At 40.4% G+C, this 18,564-nt stretch overlaps 1 protein-coding gene across 2 annotated transcripts; it reads left to right on the plus strand.

Annotated features, from left to right (window-relative positions):
- The first annotated feature begins 247 nt into the window (after positions 1-247).
- Positions 248-17,993, plus strand: C5H14orf180 (chromosome 5 C14orf180 homolog). 2 transcript variants are annotated; one of them, XM_015865695.2, is made up of 6 exons: positions 248-392; positions 6,617-6,717; positions 7,712-7,819; positions 11,445-11,571; positions 13,160-13,186; positions 16,178-17,993. In XM_015865695.2, exons 3-6 carry the CDS (start codon positions 7,802-7,804, stop codon positions 16,375-16,377), a joined length of 372 nt encoding a protein of 123 aa, XP_015721181.1. In that variant the 5' UTR covers positions 248-392; positions 6,617-6,717; positions 7,712-7,801; the 3' UTR covers positions 16,378-17,993. The 2 variants fall into 2 exon arrangements, with proteins under 2 accessions (XP_015721181.1, XP_015721180.1); XM_015865694.2 differs by lacking the exons at positions 248-392; positions 6,617-6,717; positions 7,712-7,819 and adding an exon at positions 8,879-9,093.
- Positions 17,994-18,564: the final 571 nt, after the last annotated feature.

Below are 18,564 nucleotides of genomic sequence, written 5' to 3' on the forward strand. Positions count from 1 at the left end.
TCTGCTATCAGATTCTGTTATGCAGTACATAGATCCCTGCTTTACAGACAGAACCACTTCAGGAGGTAGTCTGAAAGCTTTCAGGCTCTCCCAATGATTGCTTTGCTTTTCTTTCACGGCAATTACAGTCCCTTGATTTAATTTCAATGGAAACTTTAGTGTTTTAGACCTTGCCCATGCAGCTGAATGCTCATCTCTGGATCTTATTTCCAGTCCTCAGGAGGACAGGTTTTGATGACCTAGTCTGATTACAGCATCTTTGACAGCTTTAAAGGAATTTGCTCGAGGGAAGGTGACAGCTGCTGCTCTGATGAAGGATTTTTCTGAGCAGGCCTCCCAAGCAAGACGTGTCAGGATGAGATGCTGCCTACACTTTTCATCACGACCAACAGGTACGTCTGAAAAAGGTTTTGTGCTCTTGCCTGCATAGGCCAGTGTGGAGAGAGCCTCTATCATAAAAACTGCTTCACCTACTTCTGTCAAAACTCTGCAGCTTCCCTTATATTTTATGGAAACTGAGGGCCAGGTCATTACTCTTCTGCATTGCTCTTTGGGGCAGGCATAGTATGTTCACCAGTATCTATAGATTTGTAGGGCTCTGGTCTTAAGCAAGACTAATGACTACAAGCATATCTTTTTTATGATTAATAATAAACATTACTTGGAGCAGCAGTGAAGTCTATTAGCAGGCTTTTTTGAATGGAATATGAATAAAGTAACTATGACAGGCTGCTCCTTCAGAGCCTGCTGTTCCATTAGGGTTGAAAACAATGCAGACAACATTTCAGATCCTTGGTTATCCCCTCTGTACAGAAAGGAGTTCTGAGTTTCTCTCAGTGCATGGATCAGGAAAGCTCTATGTACCTGTCACAGTGCTATCCACAAACCCAAGAACTACTTTCCATCCTGCTTATATAAAGTGCTTGTATTGAATGGGAATGAACTGATTGTTTTGCAGTAAATGTTTGTGACAAGTATCTGAAATCACAAAAATGAATGTATTAATCCTGGAGCAGATGCTCTACTAATTTGATAAGAAAAATTTGGTTGCTCCCTTTGGGTGTGCACACTCCTAGGGAAAGATGCTACTGCATGGCCTATTGGGCAGGACCTGAATTGGGGAACTCATTCCCAAGGCATCACCAGCCCTGGCTCTGAGCAAAGAAATGGAACCTGGAAGCAGGTGGTTTGAGGGACTGAGGAATTAGCACAGTAGATTCTACTCTGGATATAAGACTGCTGGATATAAGGAAAATTCATTTAAAGAAAAGGAAGTGTGAAGGAGACAGATACTTTCTTCACTCATGGACTGAAAGCAAACTGTATTATTCAGAAGACTATGCTGTGTGTCAGTGCACTGTGAGTGCCAAAATGCTAAAAATTCACCAGTTGTAATAAGCTAGTGACAGCAGAAAAGCCAGTGGGAATGTGACAGATGAAATTACTTGGCTGTTAGGCAGAAGCCAGTAAAGCTATAGAGCTCAAGAGAGCAGAGTGTCAACATTGCAGTCAGATTCTGCCCCTCCTACTAATGTGACTTCAACCAGAAGAAAATAGAATTATTTCTCTAGTCAGACAATAAACTTGATATCTGTGTTTGGGGCTCAACAATTCCTTGCCCCAGCCTCTGTGTTTCTTATTACTCCTCTTAAACAAAGAGTAAATGCTAACAAATTTCAATTTTCGGAAGTATTTTTGTAGGGGAGTAATTAGAAAGGCAGCTTGACCCCAAAGAATCCTAACAGATAGGACTTCCTTATTCTGTCAGTCTAACAGTTGTGAGTAGCAGAGAACCTGCCTGGGTTCCACATGCAGAACTCTTCATTGGCATCATCAGCATCTCATGCAGTAGGGCAGGACCAGGTCTCTTTTTTGTTGAACAGATAAAGTTTTGGGGTAAATATGTCATATAAACAGAGGACAATTTATACATGAAGAAGTTTTATAGCATCCCATACTAATAGCATTTCGTTTCAACCATCAAAAATGTCCACTGTGGAAACTGACACCATTTCTCAGCTCTAGAAACATCTCTGCAATAAGTGACAGAGTTTGTCAAAATCAGGAGTGTCAGAAAGAGACATTTCAGTCCTACAGCCTGAGGGCTGCTGAGCTGGAGCCACAGAAGCAAGAGAGGCCTCTTTCTAGTAGAGTGACATCACTTCCCCATCATCTATACTTTAAAGCTGGAATGATTCCTTTGCCTCAGTGTTGACCAAAAGGGTTGTCATTTTATCCAGCTCTGCAATACACAGGGATAAATACGAGCCCTAGGTAGAGAGGATAAGAGCATTCCAGTCTCAGTATTTATACATAGAGATATTTGCTACAGCAGGTGTAATGCATGAAAGAGAGAATGCAAGGCAATGAACAGGATTTGCTTGAATCATGACAGAACAAGAGCTTAGTTTCAATCCTTCTCCCTTCAGACATTATTAATTCACAAACTCCATCACTATCCTGTGAAGCTTATTCCTTGTGTTTGCATTTATCTAGCTTGAAACAGCAAAGGTATTGTTATTGCCACTATTTCATTGAGGAGACTGATTGAAAGGCATCATACAGTTGAGATAATGAAAAACACGCTGACAAATGCTCTGTATTAAAATTAAAATTAAAAATAAAAACAAACAAAAAAAAAAGATGATTTGTTGAAAAAGAGCTGATTCTTAGAAACATACCAATTTAGGCCAAGTCATTCCCAGGTCCTAAACCAAATTCCTGATAAGAATAAACTAGGGAGAAGGAAAAAAGTAGAGAAAAGGCTGTACCCATTGCAAGGCAGCTGGTAACAAGTTGGTAAAGGGCATCCCATTTACAGATCTGATCTAATCCTTTCAGGGATCAGGGCTGAACCCAGTTCTAGGCTCTCCAGTATGTCCCGTTATCAGCCACCTCCATGTGAGAGACACCAACTTTGTCCTGACACGAGCAGGTTTCTTGGACACTGCTGCCAACATGCTAAACAACGCTCTGCTTGGAACAGAAATTTTCATTTGCTTATCATCCTTCCCCCAGCTTACATTGAGATGCAATTGAATGTAAGTTTCAGAAGCATTTGCCCAGATTCAGAAATTGTAGCATTTACTCTTTGTTCTAAGTCCTTGTTTTACTCTGAAAACACTAGCCTCCAGTACGGGGAGATGAGGAGAGAGTCTCTAATTACAAGAAATTAAATCCAGAACAAATATCAGCTTTAATAGACTTTAATATACTTAACGCTAGCCTAAAGTGGTTGCCAACAACAGCAGGATATGCTACTTGCTTTTTATATTCTTCGTTATTTGGTATCACTGTCCAAGCTCCTTCTGATTTCTGAATATTCTAATTGTTTGGGCTTTTCTCATGCTTCAGTCTCTTCTTCTCTCCATTTTTCCTGTTCTCCTTTCATGTCACTAATCTAATCTAATCCCCCTCCAAGGTGACACCACAAATGGAGCTAAAGAGCATTTACATCAGGGCTTTCAAATCACCTTATGCAGTAGTGCCTGTACCTAGATGCTTTGCAGCTCCCCTGGCTTCTCCCTCCCCACTGCTCTAAGTCCCACTCGCTGCCCTTCTCAAGACCAGTCTGGCATTAACAGCTTCCAGGTTTCTAAAATCCATTCAGGACAGACCATGGCCTGCAGTAGTCAACAGGAGCCTTTTGATATCACTGGGATTTAGATAAGGCTGCTAATCCTCATTTTAGGCTATATACTGCTGTTATCCTATCCTGATTTCTCCTCTGGCCAGAACTCAATTGGGGAAATGAGGAATCATTAGAGAAAGCACAACAGAGAGCACAAAGCGATTGCGGCTTAAATAAAGCTCCTGAAGATAATTCTGCTTTTGCTGCTTCTGAGGATTTTGCTTTTCATGCTTTTTGCCTCTGTTTTTATTTTACACCAGCTCAGCCATCTACCTGCTGGCAGTGGGTTCATCCTCCTCACCCATCTCCTGGCTGCTGGCAGCTTGGCTGCTGCAAGGAGAATTCAATTCCATTCCCTTCTGTTGCTAAAATATGATAACACTCAGTTAAAAGCTGACTCAGAATGACCTCACCCACTTCAGCTCTCTCTGTCTCCCACGTTCTCCATCAGCAGGACTGAGCGATGTGGAAACAGGGAGCCAACAGCAGGTATTAGCATTTGGTTACTTGGTAACTGTTATTCAATCAATACATGCTTTACGTTGTAGATCCCAGTGGCAGGATGAACAGAAAGAAGGAGAAAACCTCAAGTGGAATAAACCTAATGATTTATAGGATATTTCCAAAGTCAAAATGCATGTTGAATCACAAATAATGGCTTGGCTGTAATCTCAGGAGTCTAATTATGGAATAGATGTGGAATTGTTTTGTAATTATTTAGAAAGTTTGTTTCAGCAGCACAAAAAATCCCACTCTGTTTACTATATATCATCACAAGTGAACTGCGGCTGTTTGTAACATCTACCTGGAAAGACACATAAATAACAGAGGCAATTTTGGAAATGGAAACAGATCTACGCCTTTTGCAATTCAATGGATTCATGCCAGGGATGAATGGAGACCACGTTCTTCAACAGAGTTAAATCATTTCTAGCCAGTCCCAACAGAGCAAAAACCTCACTGACCTGCAGTGGGGACCTTTCGACAATGCAAAATTGATAAATTTTGCTGGGTGTTAGCAACTTTGCCTTAGAGAAGTGCTCAGTTCAAAAGCAGTATAAGCACTTGCATGTTGGATATTTAGAATAGATGCCACAGCTCCAGGAAGGTGCTCACCACCAGTATCTGCTACACTTAGAAATACAGCCAGGATTCTGCCTTCAGAAGTAAATAGGAAGTTGTAATACTATAGAACTACAGGGAAATGTAAGTGTAAATTTAAGTGTTGTAAGACCATCTGCCCATTCATTGTTCTGTCTCCATTGTGCTTCATTTTTCAAACCCCTCAAAAACACCCCATTTTGGAGTGACCGTCAGAAGAGGGATTAACAAAACCCTTCTGATGCTGAACATACATGGAAATGCAGTCCCAAGGACTGACTTTTGTCTGGAGATTGGGATTTATGCAGCGCTTTCTTTCCTGGAAGGTCTGAGGACAGAAAAAGTGCCGTATGACACCTCATGGGTGTTCCTCACTTTTCAGCAGTAAATCTGTTTCTCCAGCGGCACAAAAAGGAAGAAGGAACACGGCTAATGATGCTCTGTGGGGCAATTCGCCTTTTTATTTCCTGATGCACTCCCTGACTGATGGAAAATCACTCTTGGCAAACACAGAACTTACCTTGCTGCCAAAAGGTGCGTCTCTAAATTATTAATCAAGAGCACACCGAACCACGAAAGGTGGAATATTGAACAAAGGCTCAGTTGACACTCTGGAAGTTGAAGAAGATATGGAAGTCTACCTTCTAATTTATTTATTCCTTTTCTGTTCTGTTATCCTGATATGCTGCTTCCAGTTACCTCTGCACCCCGCATTGTATGGTGTTACGTGATTTTGTTTTCAGATTGTTGGAGATACAGTTACTTCATTATTAATATATATGCACCATGCATATCCATAAATATTGAATATATACTTGTGTGTATAAACCTCCTGGAAGTGTTAATAGTTAAGATAAACTAAGTCCATTATCAAAATGAGTGACTATTTCTATGACCCTATTTGCAATAAAACCAGATTCAATGATATGAGAAAATTGCTAGGTTTCAAAATAATTGAACCAGGCCATACGAATCCCCACAAAGGCATCATTTACAAAGTACTTTGCTTGTCTAAAATATTTATTCCTGCAGAAGGAAATGGAAAAAGAATTCATACGGTTACACAGCTATCCTCTGAGCGTAAAATTGTTTTATCATGTTATGTTTATTTCCTAGACATCTTCCATTGGAGTACTGCATGAAAATAGTGGCTGTGCAGTCAGTTCCTTTGTGTGGACTGTTCATATTTATTCACTGGAAAGTCAATCATGTTTTGTTCAGGCTTGTTTTATTTTTCTGCTGAGCAAACACCTAAGCAACCCTTTTCTTGTAAAAAACTCATTTGCATGTACAATGTAAGCCCTTCAAAGTCGGCACTGCGTAGATATTTGACATGTCTTTGCTTTCTCTCCTATGTAATAGAGGAAGTAGTGGAGTTTGTCCTCAGAAGAAGCAATTTACTGATTAAGACTGCAGTGTATTGGTCACGCTTAAGGACTCATCAGTAGTTACAGATATTTTTAGTTTGTCTCACATTAAAAGCCTGGATAGTTTTTTACTATTAAATGGTCACAGAAAAATGCTTCCAGGCAATCTACAGACAAAGAATTACTCCCAGCAATTATCCACTGAATAAATCTGAATAATGAATACGTTCACAAAAGTCACTATCTATTTGTGAACAATTAGCAGAAAGAAACAGAGGTGACACTCATCAGCTAAATAATTCATTTATGAATTCTTTGTCCAGCTTTGGTTCTGACATATGTTGCATGAAATGACATCAAAGCTTCAAAGCAAAAGGAAATTCTCCCAGCATAAAGTAGTAATTATTTCAATATTGTAACTATTATTTATTACCATTGATTTCAGAAGCTGTTTTCATGGAATTCTTTGCTTTGTGCATTAAATTGTGTTTTATTCCTAATGTATATCCAATTTTAGGTTGTTAAACTGCAATGAAAAGCACTTAGTAGGAATGGATATGCCCCTATTATGAGATCTGAACTCCTGACATCTTTATCCATTGGAACTTGAGTGCCCAGGTAACTACAAATTATTCAAGCATTTACAACCATTACTATCAGTATAATTAACACATTGCAGAAAAAGAAGTGAGAACTGTACTATTAAGTGATCATTTCTAACACTTACATAGCAATCTTTTATGAAAACATTTATAAGATGCTTTATTATGTTTCAATTAAATGAGCAGAAAAATTGTTTACATTTAAGGGGGATGTCTGGAACTGAAGAGAATCATAGAATTATCCAGGTTGGAAAAGACCTTGAAGATCATCAAGTCCAACCACAGCCCAACCATAGTACCCTAACTCTAACTGCCCTCTGCTAAATCATATCCCTGAGCACCACATCCAAACGGCTCTTAAACACATCCAGGGATGGCGATTCAACCACCGCCCTGGTTGAACTTGAGATTTCTGGAGTTGAAAATTAAAATATCCATTATTTGAAAACAATAAGGAAAAGGAAAAAAAAGAAAAAAAAGAAAGAAAGAACAACATTTCTCATGGGCTTTTTTAAGAGAATCTAAACAACAACAACAACAACAAAAGTCAATTATTTAAAAAAATATGACCTCATTTTCAACAAAATCAGATTTGGTAGAAAAGGCAGGAATAGGGTTTGTCATTCAGGTCTATAAAAGCTGCCGAGCTCATTTCCACTGCGTGCAGAAGCAGCTACACAAACTTTTCATGTGCCTTGAGGGATGACACTAGTAAAAATGAACGAGACAATTTGTGTAGAGAAAGTGAGTGAGAAGGCCAGGCTTTGACTTTCCTCTTCCCATCTCCACCCATTTTTCTGGCCACAGTATTCACATAAATTATTAATTAGTTGGAAGTGATTGTAACAGTGGGAACAAGGAGGAATCAGAGAAGCTAGGTACCATGTTTTGGAAGGTTTTGTCACCTTTCTGTTCAGGATCTACTCTCAGCAAAGTTTTGAAGAAAGAATTTTCACCACTGAAAGCTCAGTTTAGGTATCTCAAAAATAACCACTGTGAAACACTTGCAGGACACAACTGAGAGGGGATTTTGAGATCATTTTTCAAGCCCTGTGGCTGTGAGCCAGTTGCAGCATGAAGAAAAGCCCTTCAACACCCCAATGTACAGGAAAGAGAAGGTAAGGTAATTCTCTCCAAGTAGCTTTTAGGTATAGTGCATTAGTGAAGTGCCCCAGGCCAGCAAAATGTGTCTACCTCCATGCTGACACTGCTTTCACTCTTGGAAAGGGCTTTCACTCTTGGTTTGAGGACAGCATCTCTTACAATCATTGTAATCTAATGCAGAGACTGGTCCCCACTGCCAGTATAAGCTGCTTGCAACCCTTATGCCACTGGGTAGCTGTAACAGATTAAAACACTTGGGTCTTTCCTCCCACTCTGCAGCAAAAGTTCCCCTTGTGAAAGAACAAATGCCAGTGTTAATCCATGGGAGATCACAACTGAGCTGGAAAATAACACGACTATAGGTCTTTAGACATTTCACAGCAAATAAATAGGTCCAGGAAAAGAAGAACAAAAAAAGTTCAAGCTTGTGTTTGTAGAGACAGTAAACCACCACATTTCTGCAGTCATGTCAGGTAATTCTAGCTGGAAATTGTATATTTAATGATGGCCAACCTTCAGCATTTGACAACAGGCTATTGAAGTCTGTTGAATGGTAAATCACCTCTGTTCATTATCAATAATCCTATTATAATATCTGTAGAAATGTCTAAAGTTAAAATCTCATTTTATTACTACTATAATGGATCTAATTTGTGAAACATATGAAATGAGGCCATAACTGTACTGAAGGGAGATATATGTGAACCCACTACATTTATATCTACTTCCTAATGGCTTTTGCCCGCATATTTTGAACAGGAGAATGACTAAAATAAATGCAACTTGCATGATTTTGGGGACTGGGTATGGCTTCTAGAAAGGAGACCAACACAATCAGGAAATGGAGTAACCTCCACTAAAAGAAGTCTTGAATTTACATTTATGCATATGGGTATGTAGGTGTTAATCTGTGATTTGCTCCATTCAGCCCTTTCCAATTGCCAGGAAAGCCCGGCTGCACATCCACTGTTATCACTATATACTATTTTTGGCTGCTGAGTACATTTCAAGCCACGTCATCCTTCCACAGCCAACAATGTCACAAAGGGCAGAAACTCCCCTCTCCACTATTCTGTCATCTATCACAGCTCCCATCCCTTGGTGGCACTGCTGCCTCAGCCCTCCCTGCAGAGGGACCTCCAGGAGTTTCTCCCCAACCTTCCCCATTTCCTTGAATGAGTTGCTTTCCAACTGAAGCCTCATGCAGGAGGCTTCATGATAGCATTCAGGGTACATGTCCCAAGGATGCCCAAGCCCATCTTCTGATCCTAGCGCAGAGCAGCTCCGGGTAAGTAATCTCTTGATGAGTGATAGAGTCCTTGTGCTCAATGCCCACAGCTTTTCACAGGTGAGTCATTTATAACAGCATATATTTTCCAACCTAACACTTTGGTAGGTTTCCAATTCTTATCATTGCACGTTGACACTGTGTTGCTGTCTGAGGGGGAAATGTATCATATTTTTCTGATATTGTGCAGCTTTGATTTCCACAGGTTGTTAAAGCCTAGTAAATATTGTAAATGCCACTTCTTGTTTAAGGTTTTTGCTGGCTAGGTGCTATTCAGCTATCTACCTGTTTAGCGTTTTTCTATCTCGAGGTGACATTGCTGAGACAAATCTCATACAGAAAAAAAAAAGTGTCTTCTGGGGTTATGAATCTCTTAAAATATAAGGTTTCCTTGACTGTGCCACTAAAGGACACATCCCACTAAGAGCTGTGACCACTGCTGGTCTGAGCTGGGCATCTTGTGCTGTGCCTTCCTGAAGCTGCTGCCTTTATCAACAAGCAATTAAATATTTATTATGCCAGAAAGCACGTGTGCATGTGTGTGTGTATGTGTAAGACTACAGCAGAGTGATCAGGGCACTCACCTGATAGACAAGAGACCCTATTCCCAGTGACTGCTCCAATGAATATTTAAGTACTTCACATTAAGTATTCATTGGTGCAAGGATTGGAGCAGACCTCTTCCACCCCCCCAAGGGAGCACCCAAACACCAGCCTGCTAAGTCATTCTTTCTTTTGTTGTCCCAATGAATATTTAATTATTCCAGGCCAAACAAGATGGCTTCAGTGGCAGAGATTGAGATTCCCCACTCTATGTACCATAGGTCTAATTATTGAAGTGTACATACAGTAAATGTGGGTTCATATCCCCTTAGACTTAGAAGCTGAACCCAGATCTCCTGTACTCTGTGTCTTCCAGCTTCTGAGTTGCTGGACAAAAAACAGCAGACCTCCACCATTCTGCCCATGAGTATAACACAGAGAAGGCAGGGATGCTTGTATGACCCTAAGATCAGAGAAAACATTCTCACCAGTGACATGCCATGCCAAAATCCAGCTTATTAATCCCTCAAGAGAATGTATTAGTGCTGAAGATGTTCCTCACTCCACAGCAGTTCCTTCTGTATGTGCTGTATGCCTTCCTGTTCAGTGGTCCAGCAGCTGTGAATGCTATTTTTAAGCATATAATTGTCTTGTGAGCTACGTAGGAAGCATAACTAATCACCAGAAAGCCATTCTGGTAGACTTGATCTGCCCAGCAATGTCACCCCTAAATCCCTCTCTGGACCCAACCACTAGTGGCACCTCTTTCAAGGCCAATGTGATCAGCAGGTGTTTGGTCATGGGAATATCCAGCATGTGATGCATTGGGAAAACTACAGGTTTTTCACTGAGTAGGAAAAAGACAAATGAGGATAAAGGGGAGCAGGGACAATTCACAGCAGAAACAAAATAAACATAAAGGAAATAATATTCGTGATAATATTCCTGAGGAGAAGAAAGGAAATGAAGAGGTGCAGATGAAGGTGTGTAGAGAAGACAGCTTCATCTTAAAAACAAAACATGCAGAATTTCTGCCACCCACTTATGTCTTCAAAAAGGAGAACAGTTGCCATCTGTTGCTCCACTTTCTGACAACAATGGATGTATCTGAACTGAGATGCATTGGATTCATTTTAGAGTTCGACATTAGGAACACTCTGGCACAGATGAGGGATTTTTATTATTATTATTTCAGCTCTGCTTTTTGTCATTTGGCAGAATCCACAGCAATCTGATTTCATTATCAAAGACTGAGTGTGGCTTGCAAGCAGAAAATAGAACAGCAACACAATTGTGATATCGAAACTCAAACAATTACCTTCTCATACCCAATGGGATAGCATCCAAACAAAAGACTGATGAATAGTTACAGTTGTTGAAATGGCAACACTGCATCCAAAACAGAGCTGCTTAGCTCAGAATAACATTTCAAAGATGCTTCCGAAAACATAAAACACGTATTTCAAATCATATTTCTGTTCTTCTGACCTAGTCTGTCGAGCAGCCACCTTCAATAACTTCAGTAGCATTGAGAAAGGCTTTCTGAGCACTTTTCTATTACTTTAAGTAAGATTTTTCCTGAGAAGACAGCTTTAGAGTACTGAAGATCTTTGTCAATGAAGGAATGTCTGTATTGCCCTATTATAGGTATTACAGTGATCTAACAGTAAATGCCACATCAGATGTGTTTTGTATCATGCTCTTTGAGGGACATGGTAAAAATACAAGCACAAAACCCCAAAGTTTCACTCAAAATTCATTACTCCAGCTTGAAAGCCTTTTCTTTTGTTTTTTAATCAACTCTTCAGACAGATGACAGTAGCTGTCCTCCTTCAATACTGAGGAAAAGGCCACCTGTGGACCAGGATATGGGGGAAAAGCGGAAAGCAGAGAGAAGGGTTCGATTTCGTGAGCCAGAAGAAGTCATTGAACATGGTATGTTCAAATTATTAGGACTTCTGCCATGACCTGTCTAGTTCTTAATGTTCACCCTGTCTGTCACATTATCCTACCCCTCCACCAGTTTTATCTGTTATTTTGAGCTGCAGATCCAGTGCAGATATCTTCTGCAGAAGTGCATCTGGTCTATCTGCCTGCCCATCCTAAAGGAGAAAGTCATCTTCAGGCTGCTCTCATGGTGAACTCATGAGCCAGCCCCCACAGGAACCATTGCAGATCATGGGCTTGGCTGAGCATCACCCCAGAACAATGCTCTCATTCACAGAAAAGAGCTCAGACCAAATTTAAACATGCTTGCATAAATCTGGGTAACTAGGATGTAATACCATGCGGGGAGCTCTTTTTCCTTGTTTTTGAGTAGTTTTCATGCCAAAAGACAGAAATGCTCTGAGCCTAGCTGACCAATTGGGGTTAAAATCAGCCAGGACATAACTGTAACTGCAAATCAGGGTACTCAAGGAACAAAAGAGCTAACTTGGCCTCTAGACTTCATGAGTCAAAATAACAGACCGCAGATAGATCAGCTGAGGCTGACCTTATGTTGAGGTCTAGCACAAGGATCCAGCTTATGCACAAGCTATATACAACTCATAACCAAGTAAGAATTGTTGCTTTATTCTGGCTTTCACAAACAGACCCAGCTAAGAAAAAATTGTGTTTATTGCTACAGAGCTAAAATTGTACTGTTTTGATATATCAGCCAGCAAAAACACAGGTGACAAATTCCTGTCAACCACCTGTTTGGACTGCTACTCAGCTTCTAAAAACAAGGCTTGGCATCCATTTGCTGTGTTTGTATACAGATCTATTGCTGGCTTAAAAGCATGCATGCTACATCTGGTGCCTTCTAGTGCAGAAGTGAAAGCTGTTTCTTGATAAGGTCGTTGACATGCAGCCTGGACCTTCCTTTCCAAAGGAAGGAGCTGCAGGGACCTGCAAGGACAAAGACTGACTCTTTTTTATGGAAACAGAAGAAAAGTCCCAACTCCTACATAATATTCTGTATTACAAATAGCCTACAGTTTAGATGGTTTGCTGTCTGCCCATACAACATTATTCCTATAAAGGCTGGCAAGAAAAAAGTTTTTCCATACTTGGGCCTTTTCATGCTGGATTGCATCTGGGGCCCAGCTGCCAAGCAAAGGCAGTTCCAGGATATTGGACGAAGGTTGTGTCTTACAGTGGGGTTTATTTTCTAAACCTCATTGTTCTCTCAACCTTCTGGTTTATTTCACTTCCCTTCTACAAACGATGCAGAGTAGGAAGAGTTTAGGTGGTTTGTGGTTTCTTTGTGTGCATGTGATATCTCACTCCTGAACTCCCCATAACAGCAAGAAAACTCTGCTAAATCATATATTTTCCCCCCCTCACCTTCTTGAAGTTCACCTGCATGTTTGCATGGTGCAGGTAAATCCTCATCTGGCATAAGTACTTTCAGCAAGATATTGCCCAGTGTCTGTAAGGCAATGGACAACTGCAGACACACCATCCACTGTGTCCACCTCTGCAGACAAGAAATGCCCCCTTTCCACACATCTAAAAATGCTTTTGTTCTGTTTTCTAGTTATTTCCTGCTGTGACTACGTAGCGGGTAAGTCAAAGTTCTACATCATAACTTTGAGCCATCTATGGTACTAACCTGAGTTCCCTTTGCAGCTGTGGGAACACATTCTGTAAACAGACGCTCCACATACAAACCATTTCATACTGTCAGCAGCTGTTGTTCCCCCCCTTCCCTCCCCCCTTTTTCTCAGCATACAAAGCACAAGGTGTTGACGAGGTCTGGTGCAGTACTTTAAACAAGGCATCCAGTAAGACAAATAGTGGAAACAAAAATGAAATCCCTGAAGCTATTTTTAATTTAAATATAATTAATATATTTTATGGCAATGAAATAGGTACAGGTTTTTCACAAAGATATGGAGGGACAGCACCCCAAGCGAAACAGTAGTTTTCCCTGCTGATTTTCTTACATGGAGAAGAGGTAATTCATTTATACAGAGGCAGCAGGGTAGAAATAATAAAAATAATATTTTCTTTTTGTTTGCAAGGATGTATGTGGCCAACCAGCCTCAGAGACACCCCCCCCCCCCCCAAGGAAATATGCATACCTGGATATTATTAAGATGTTGATCACTGCTAGAAGACTTGGCCAATATCCAGCCCCTTCTGTATGCAGTGCATTAAGAGGGGAAAACATACCTATATGTACATATGCATACAAACATACAGAGCCATAGTACTGGGAAGCCAAAAGGAAGCAAATGTTACCACATCCTAAACTGCTGCAGTTGCCCAGCAAGAGGGTTTGTACATTCACACCAACAGTAGCATCAGCTGAGGGAATTACTAAGCTAGGAACAAGATTCTATGGGGAGGAAGGAGCTTGAAAAGACCAAACAACCCTCAGGCAGCATGGAAACACACAGCTAATATAGAATGTGAAACAAAACCTCCTATTATGCTGGTCCAGTGCTTTTCTCACAGACAATTTCCTTTTATCTTATGTGTAAAGCACATGGCTAGGGCTGATTGTGCTGTTCCAACAGACAATATAACAAATTTAAGATGATTTTCTATTTGTTACTTATAATAAAGCAGATCTGCACCCAAGCACACTTCTGTAGCAGCATGATGAAATTACATAAGCATAGCTCATCACTCCTTTATTTTTGGAACTGTTCGTCCATATTATTTTTCTATATCCCTGGACTAAGCATGTTCCTGTACTGAGAGGATATAATGAATAGCCAAGTTTGCATTTTAAATAACCCTAAAATTTGACTTGGAAAGTAACTTTCACAAGAAGGGAAATCATTGTGAATACTTAGTAGTAAAGGGCTGATGTGAAAAGTGATTGAGGATTGCAGTGAAATTTCACCCTTACAAAATATACTCATCAGGTCTTCTGGAAGCTTTATCTGCTTCACGCTCATTCAAGAGCTATACCAGGTAGTCTGGAAAAATCACACAAGGGAAACATCACCTTCCAGATTATAAAACTCTGCAAAAAGCAGGAAGGTGTGAGTAAATTCATAAAAATTATAGAATACCTTGAGTTGGAAGGGACATTAAAGATTGTCTAGTTCCAATCCCCTGACCTGGGCAGGGTTGTCAGCCACTAAATGAGGCAGTAGATAGTTTTGCCCAGGACCCCACATCCAACCTGGTTTTGAACACTCCACTCATGGGGACAACCACAACTTCTCTGGGCAATCTGTTTCAGCACCTCAGCACCAAGATGGATCCTCAGGGGACACCATTCATCAGTCTTCCTGGCTAAACACCTTCACATAAACCATCCATAGAATAATACCAAATAATCAAACTTATAAAAATTGAGGACTGTTCATGGATAATTTGCAAATAGAAAGGATACACTCAAGTGAATAAATTATTTGCTGCAAATAATTCACTCGAATCTATTATGGTACATTGATTTGGTTTCTAGAAGCTATAAAATGACTGCTTATTAACATTTTACCTTTTCCCAATACACTTTCTGATACATTATTATGTGTTTCTGTTAGGTTTTATGACTTTTACCTTCCTCTCTGTACATCTGAATGACAATTTAATGGACAGCTGTGTATTCCAGGGCTGGTGGTAGAAGCTAATTTAAATATGTTATAGCTAATGCTGGTCCTTTAGCCATAATAATCCACACATTTTTATCTTCTTATTGATTATGTGCATATAGCTTGAAAATAGCTGCACACTATGGGTTTCTATTCAAGCATGAATTTGGTTTTATACTGCATGTTTAATAATCAAAGTGCTTTATAAAATACTAATGGTGCAATGACCACACAGTCAAACACAGCTGCCAGGTTTGAATCAAACTGGATACACACGTATAAAAGCTGAGGCACCTCTAAAGAGCTGTATGAATGTCAGCAAGCTAAATGTAGCCCATTGATTTCCACACGTGTACTACGCCTGACCTACAGCACTTTAAACATCTCTGAATTATATTTTAACAGGCAAGAAAAATGTTTACAGTGTCCTTCTATTTAAGAGCAAATGGCTAAGGATGTTCCAGTACAATTAGTACACCTAGCACTTAGAGAGAGGTTAAGCCCATCAGAGCTTCCTGAATGTGCCTCTCACCTAATAGAGCCTCTTCTCAGCACTTAGTGTAATTAGCAGGGACCCAAAACAGGCCAAGTAACAAGAGAAGGGGACAGAAATCTAGATCTTCTCTTTTTATGGAACTTTTGTGTGCATTAAATGATTAGGGGAGATATTTAAAATACAAGAACATTAAGCTAATGTTTAGCTTAAAGGCATAAAAAATAATTGCCAGAAGGAAATTAGAGATTATGCATTAGCTATGGTAATCCTTTTCTTATTGTATATAATTAAACTCTTTAAATGCGCCATTAGATCATCAGCCTGCATCAGGAATGTAACCCACTATCATTTAACTAATACCTACAGAAGGGCTCACTGCCAGATCCCCATGTGCCCTTCTGTTCCCAGAAAAGTGGGACAATGGCATCAGTAGGGCATCAAATTTGGGAAGTGCATGAGATAACACTGAAATAAGGCTGCTTTCTGTTTCCTCCTTACTTGTTTCTAGTAAATGACAGGTCATCACCTGGATTGCCTAAGCTCCTGGGGCTATCATTTTGTGTGATACTGATCCTGGTCGCCAGCCTCTTCTACACCAGCATGAAGCAAGATGCCAAAGTCCTGGAGGAGTTTCAATCCCGACTTGTTATCTTCTTTCTTCAAATAAGACACATTGCTCATAAATGCTGGACTTGGTTTACAAGGTAGTATCGAAGTCCTACATCTGCAAGAAGGCAGCAATGATAACCACCATGTGTCAGAGTGAACCTCCCAGCCTACTCAGTCCATATGTAAAGAACGCATGAGTAACCACCTTGAAGAGCAAAAAAAAAAAAAAACAAAAAAACCCACCCATTCTGTGCACTTTCTAGCATCTACTTCTTGTTTTGTTTTTTTTTTTTTAATATATATTTTTTAATATTTCTGAATGATAGTAAAAGCACTAAGAGGACCCACCAAACTGACGTTCCATCATCCTTAACAGCAAACAAGGGTCTGAATTTTGTCCCCGAGAGAGATTATAAACTGCTGGTAGGAGGAGCAGAAGCAGAGAGAGAAATTCATTCATCTGCACATGCAGAAGCACACTGAAGTCTCCTGAGTCTCAGGTCAAAGAATAAACACCAAACTATTTTTCTTCCCAAGCCTCCTAAGAGCTATTCTGCAAAATTTAACATAAAGCTGAGCTATTGCACAAACACTGCTCTGGTGGCCAAAGGCATAGCAAGCTGCTATATTTATATACCTGAAACAGTTGCTAGTAAAATCTCAGCAAATGGCTTTCTTGTTTCCCTTCATGCATTTTTTTCCCCCTTCTGCAGGCAAAAGCTGTTCCTTAATGTTTCACACGACTCCCAGGTGTGAAAAATAACATGAAAACTCATTTAAATACTAAGCAGTGCATTTGCCCAACACGATACAGAGCAGCATTGAATCCCAGGTTAATTATCAAATCAGAACTTAATCCTTTAGGTTTGATTCAGTCCATAAACCCAAGATTTATGGTTGCGTTTGTCTCCAGTCACAGCTTTTACATTTGTGCCTGCATGTTCAAGGGTATTATAGACTTCTTACGAAGGTGTTGGGTCAAAACCCCATTATCTCTGCTGTAGCACCATACAGTGCACCTCTCTGGAAAGAACCAAGCATATGCTATCTTACGAGCTTCAGCTATGTTTTGCTGTTAGGATCACAGAATTGCTCCAGTTGGAAAAGACCTTCAAGATGATAAAGTCATCCACAGACAGAAACAGCATGATCCATTTTCCAGACCCAAGATTCTAGTCAAATAATACTTGGTTGGTATACATATAATAGTGATAGTAGAGCCTATAAAAACTGAAGAAAGAAAACAGTGGAGAAGAAGAGCTGCCTACAAAACCCTGGCTTTAATTCCTCTACCACAATAAAACACCAAAAAGAAAAGATTCCTAATTGACTTTCAAGCTTGTCCAGACAGCCCTAAAATTTAAACCAGATGGGGGTGGGGGGGTAAAAAGAAAACCTAACACAGCCTTCATCTAGAAGAGAGTGGGCAGCAAGCTGACCAATGGGTAAAAAAATATATATATATATATATACACATACACACTTATAGCCAGAAAGAACTGACTTGAGCAGCTATTCTCATGCTCTGAAGGCAAAAGCAATGGTACTTGGGGAGCTGCTGGCCAGGGATACAGAGGTCACTGCAGGAGCATTAGGCTCAGTGTATCCTTATGCAAACCACTCATGCAGCCCAGCTCACAGGTTAAGTCCCCTGTGTCTTCCCTGCCCCTTCTCCACTCACCCAGCTGTTGGGATAATAAAGAAGATGTTTTAAACTTGTGTTCTGGTGAATCTATGGTGGGAAGGCTTTTTTCTGAGAAGTCAGCTCCTGCACTACAAGTTGTGCTGTACTGCAATACAGAAGGGACATGCCTGGCCTGACAGGAGCTGGTTCACTTGAGAGGGAGAGCAGTAGTGCAAACCCTTCCTGTGTGCTTCAACTTGATTTCAGTAACTTGAAAAGAAGCCAAGGGGTTAAAATTAACCGGGAACTCCTTTTACAATTGCAAGGGATGATATGAAATCCATATGCACGTTCACATGCATGGGGCCTCCTTCTTGTAGCCCTGCCTGAGGTGGAAAATAGCCACGCTGACCTCTCCATGCCTGGGTTTATCAGTGAGAGAGCCCCACTCTGAGAATGGCTATCACATCCATGTTGTTGAGGGAAATTAAGCAGAAGAAGGCTATTCCTGGCTCTGGCTGGGACAGCTTTTGGCACAGGCAATTGCAGCACTTGAGTTGTCTACAGCCTCCCCTGTGTTTTCACAAGGCTTCCCAGGCCAGGATTCTTTGCTGCAATCGGTCAGGTGTCTGGCATAATACAGAGAGCCAAAAGAATGCATT

This window comes from Coturnix japonica, chromosome 5 (genome assembly GCF_001577835.2).
Source record: "Coturnix japonica isolate 7356 chromosome 5, Coturnix japonica 2.1, whole genome shotgun sequence".
NCBI lineage: Eukaryota > Metazoa > Chordata > Aves > Galliformes > Phasianidae > Coturnix > Coturnix japonica.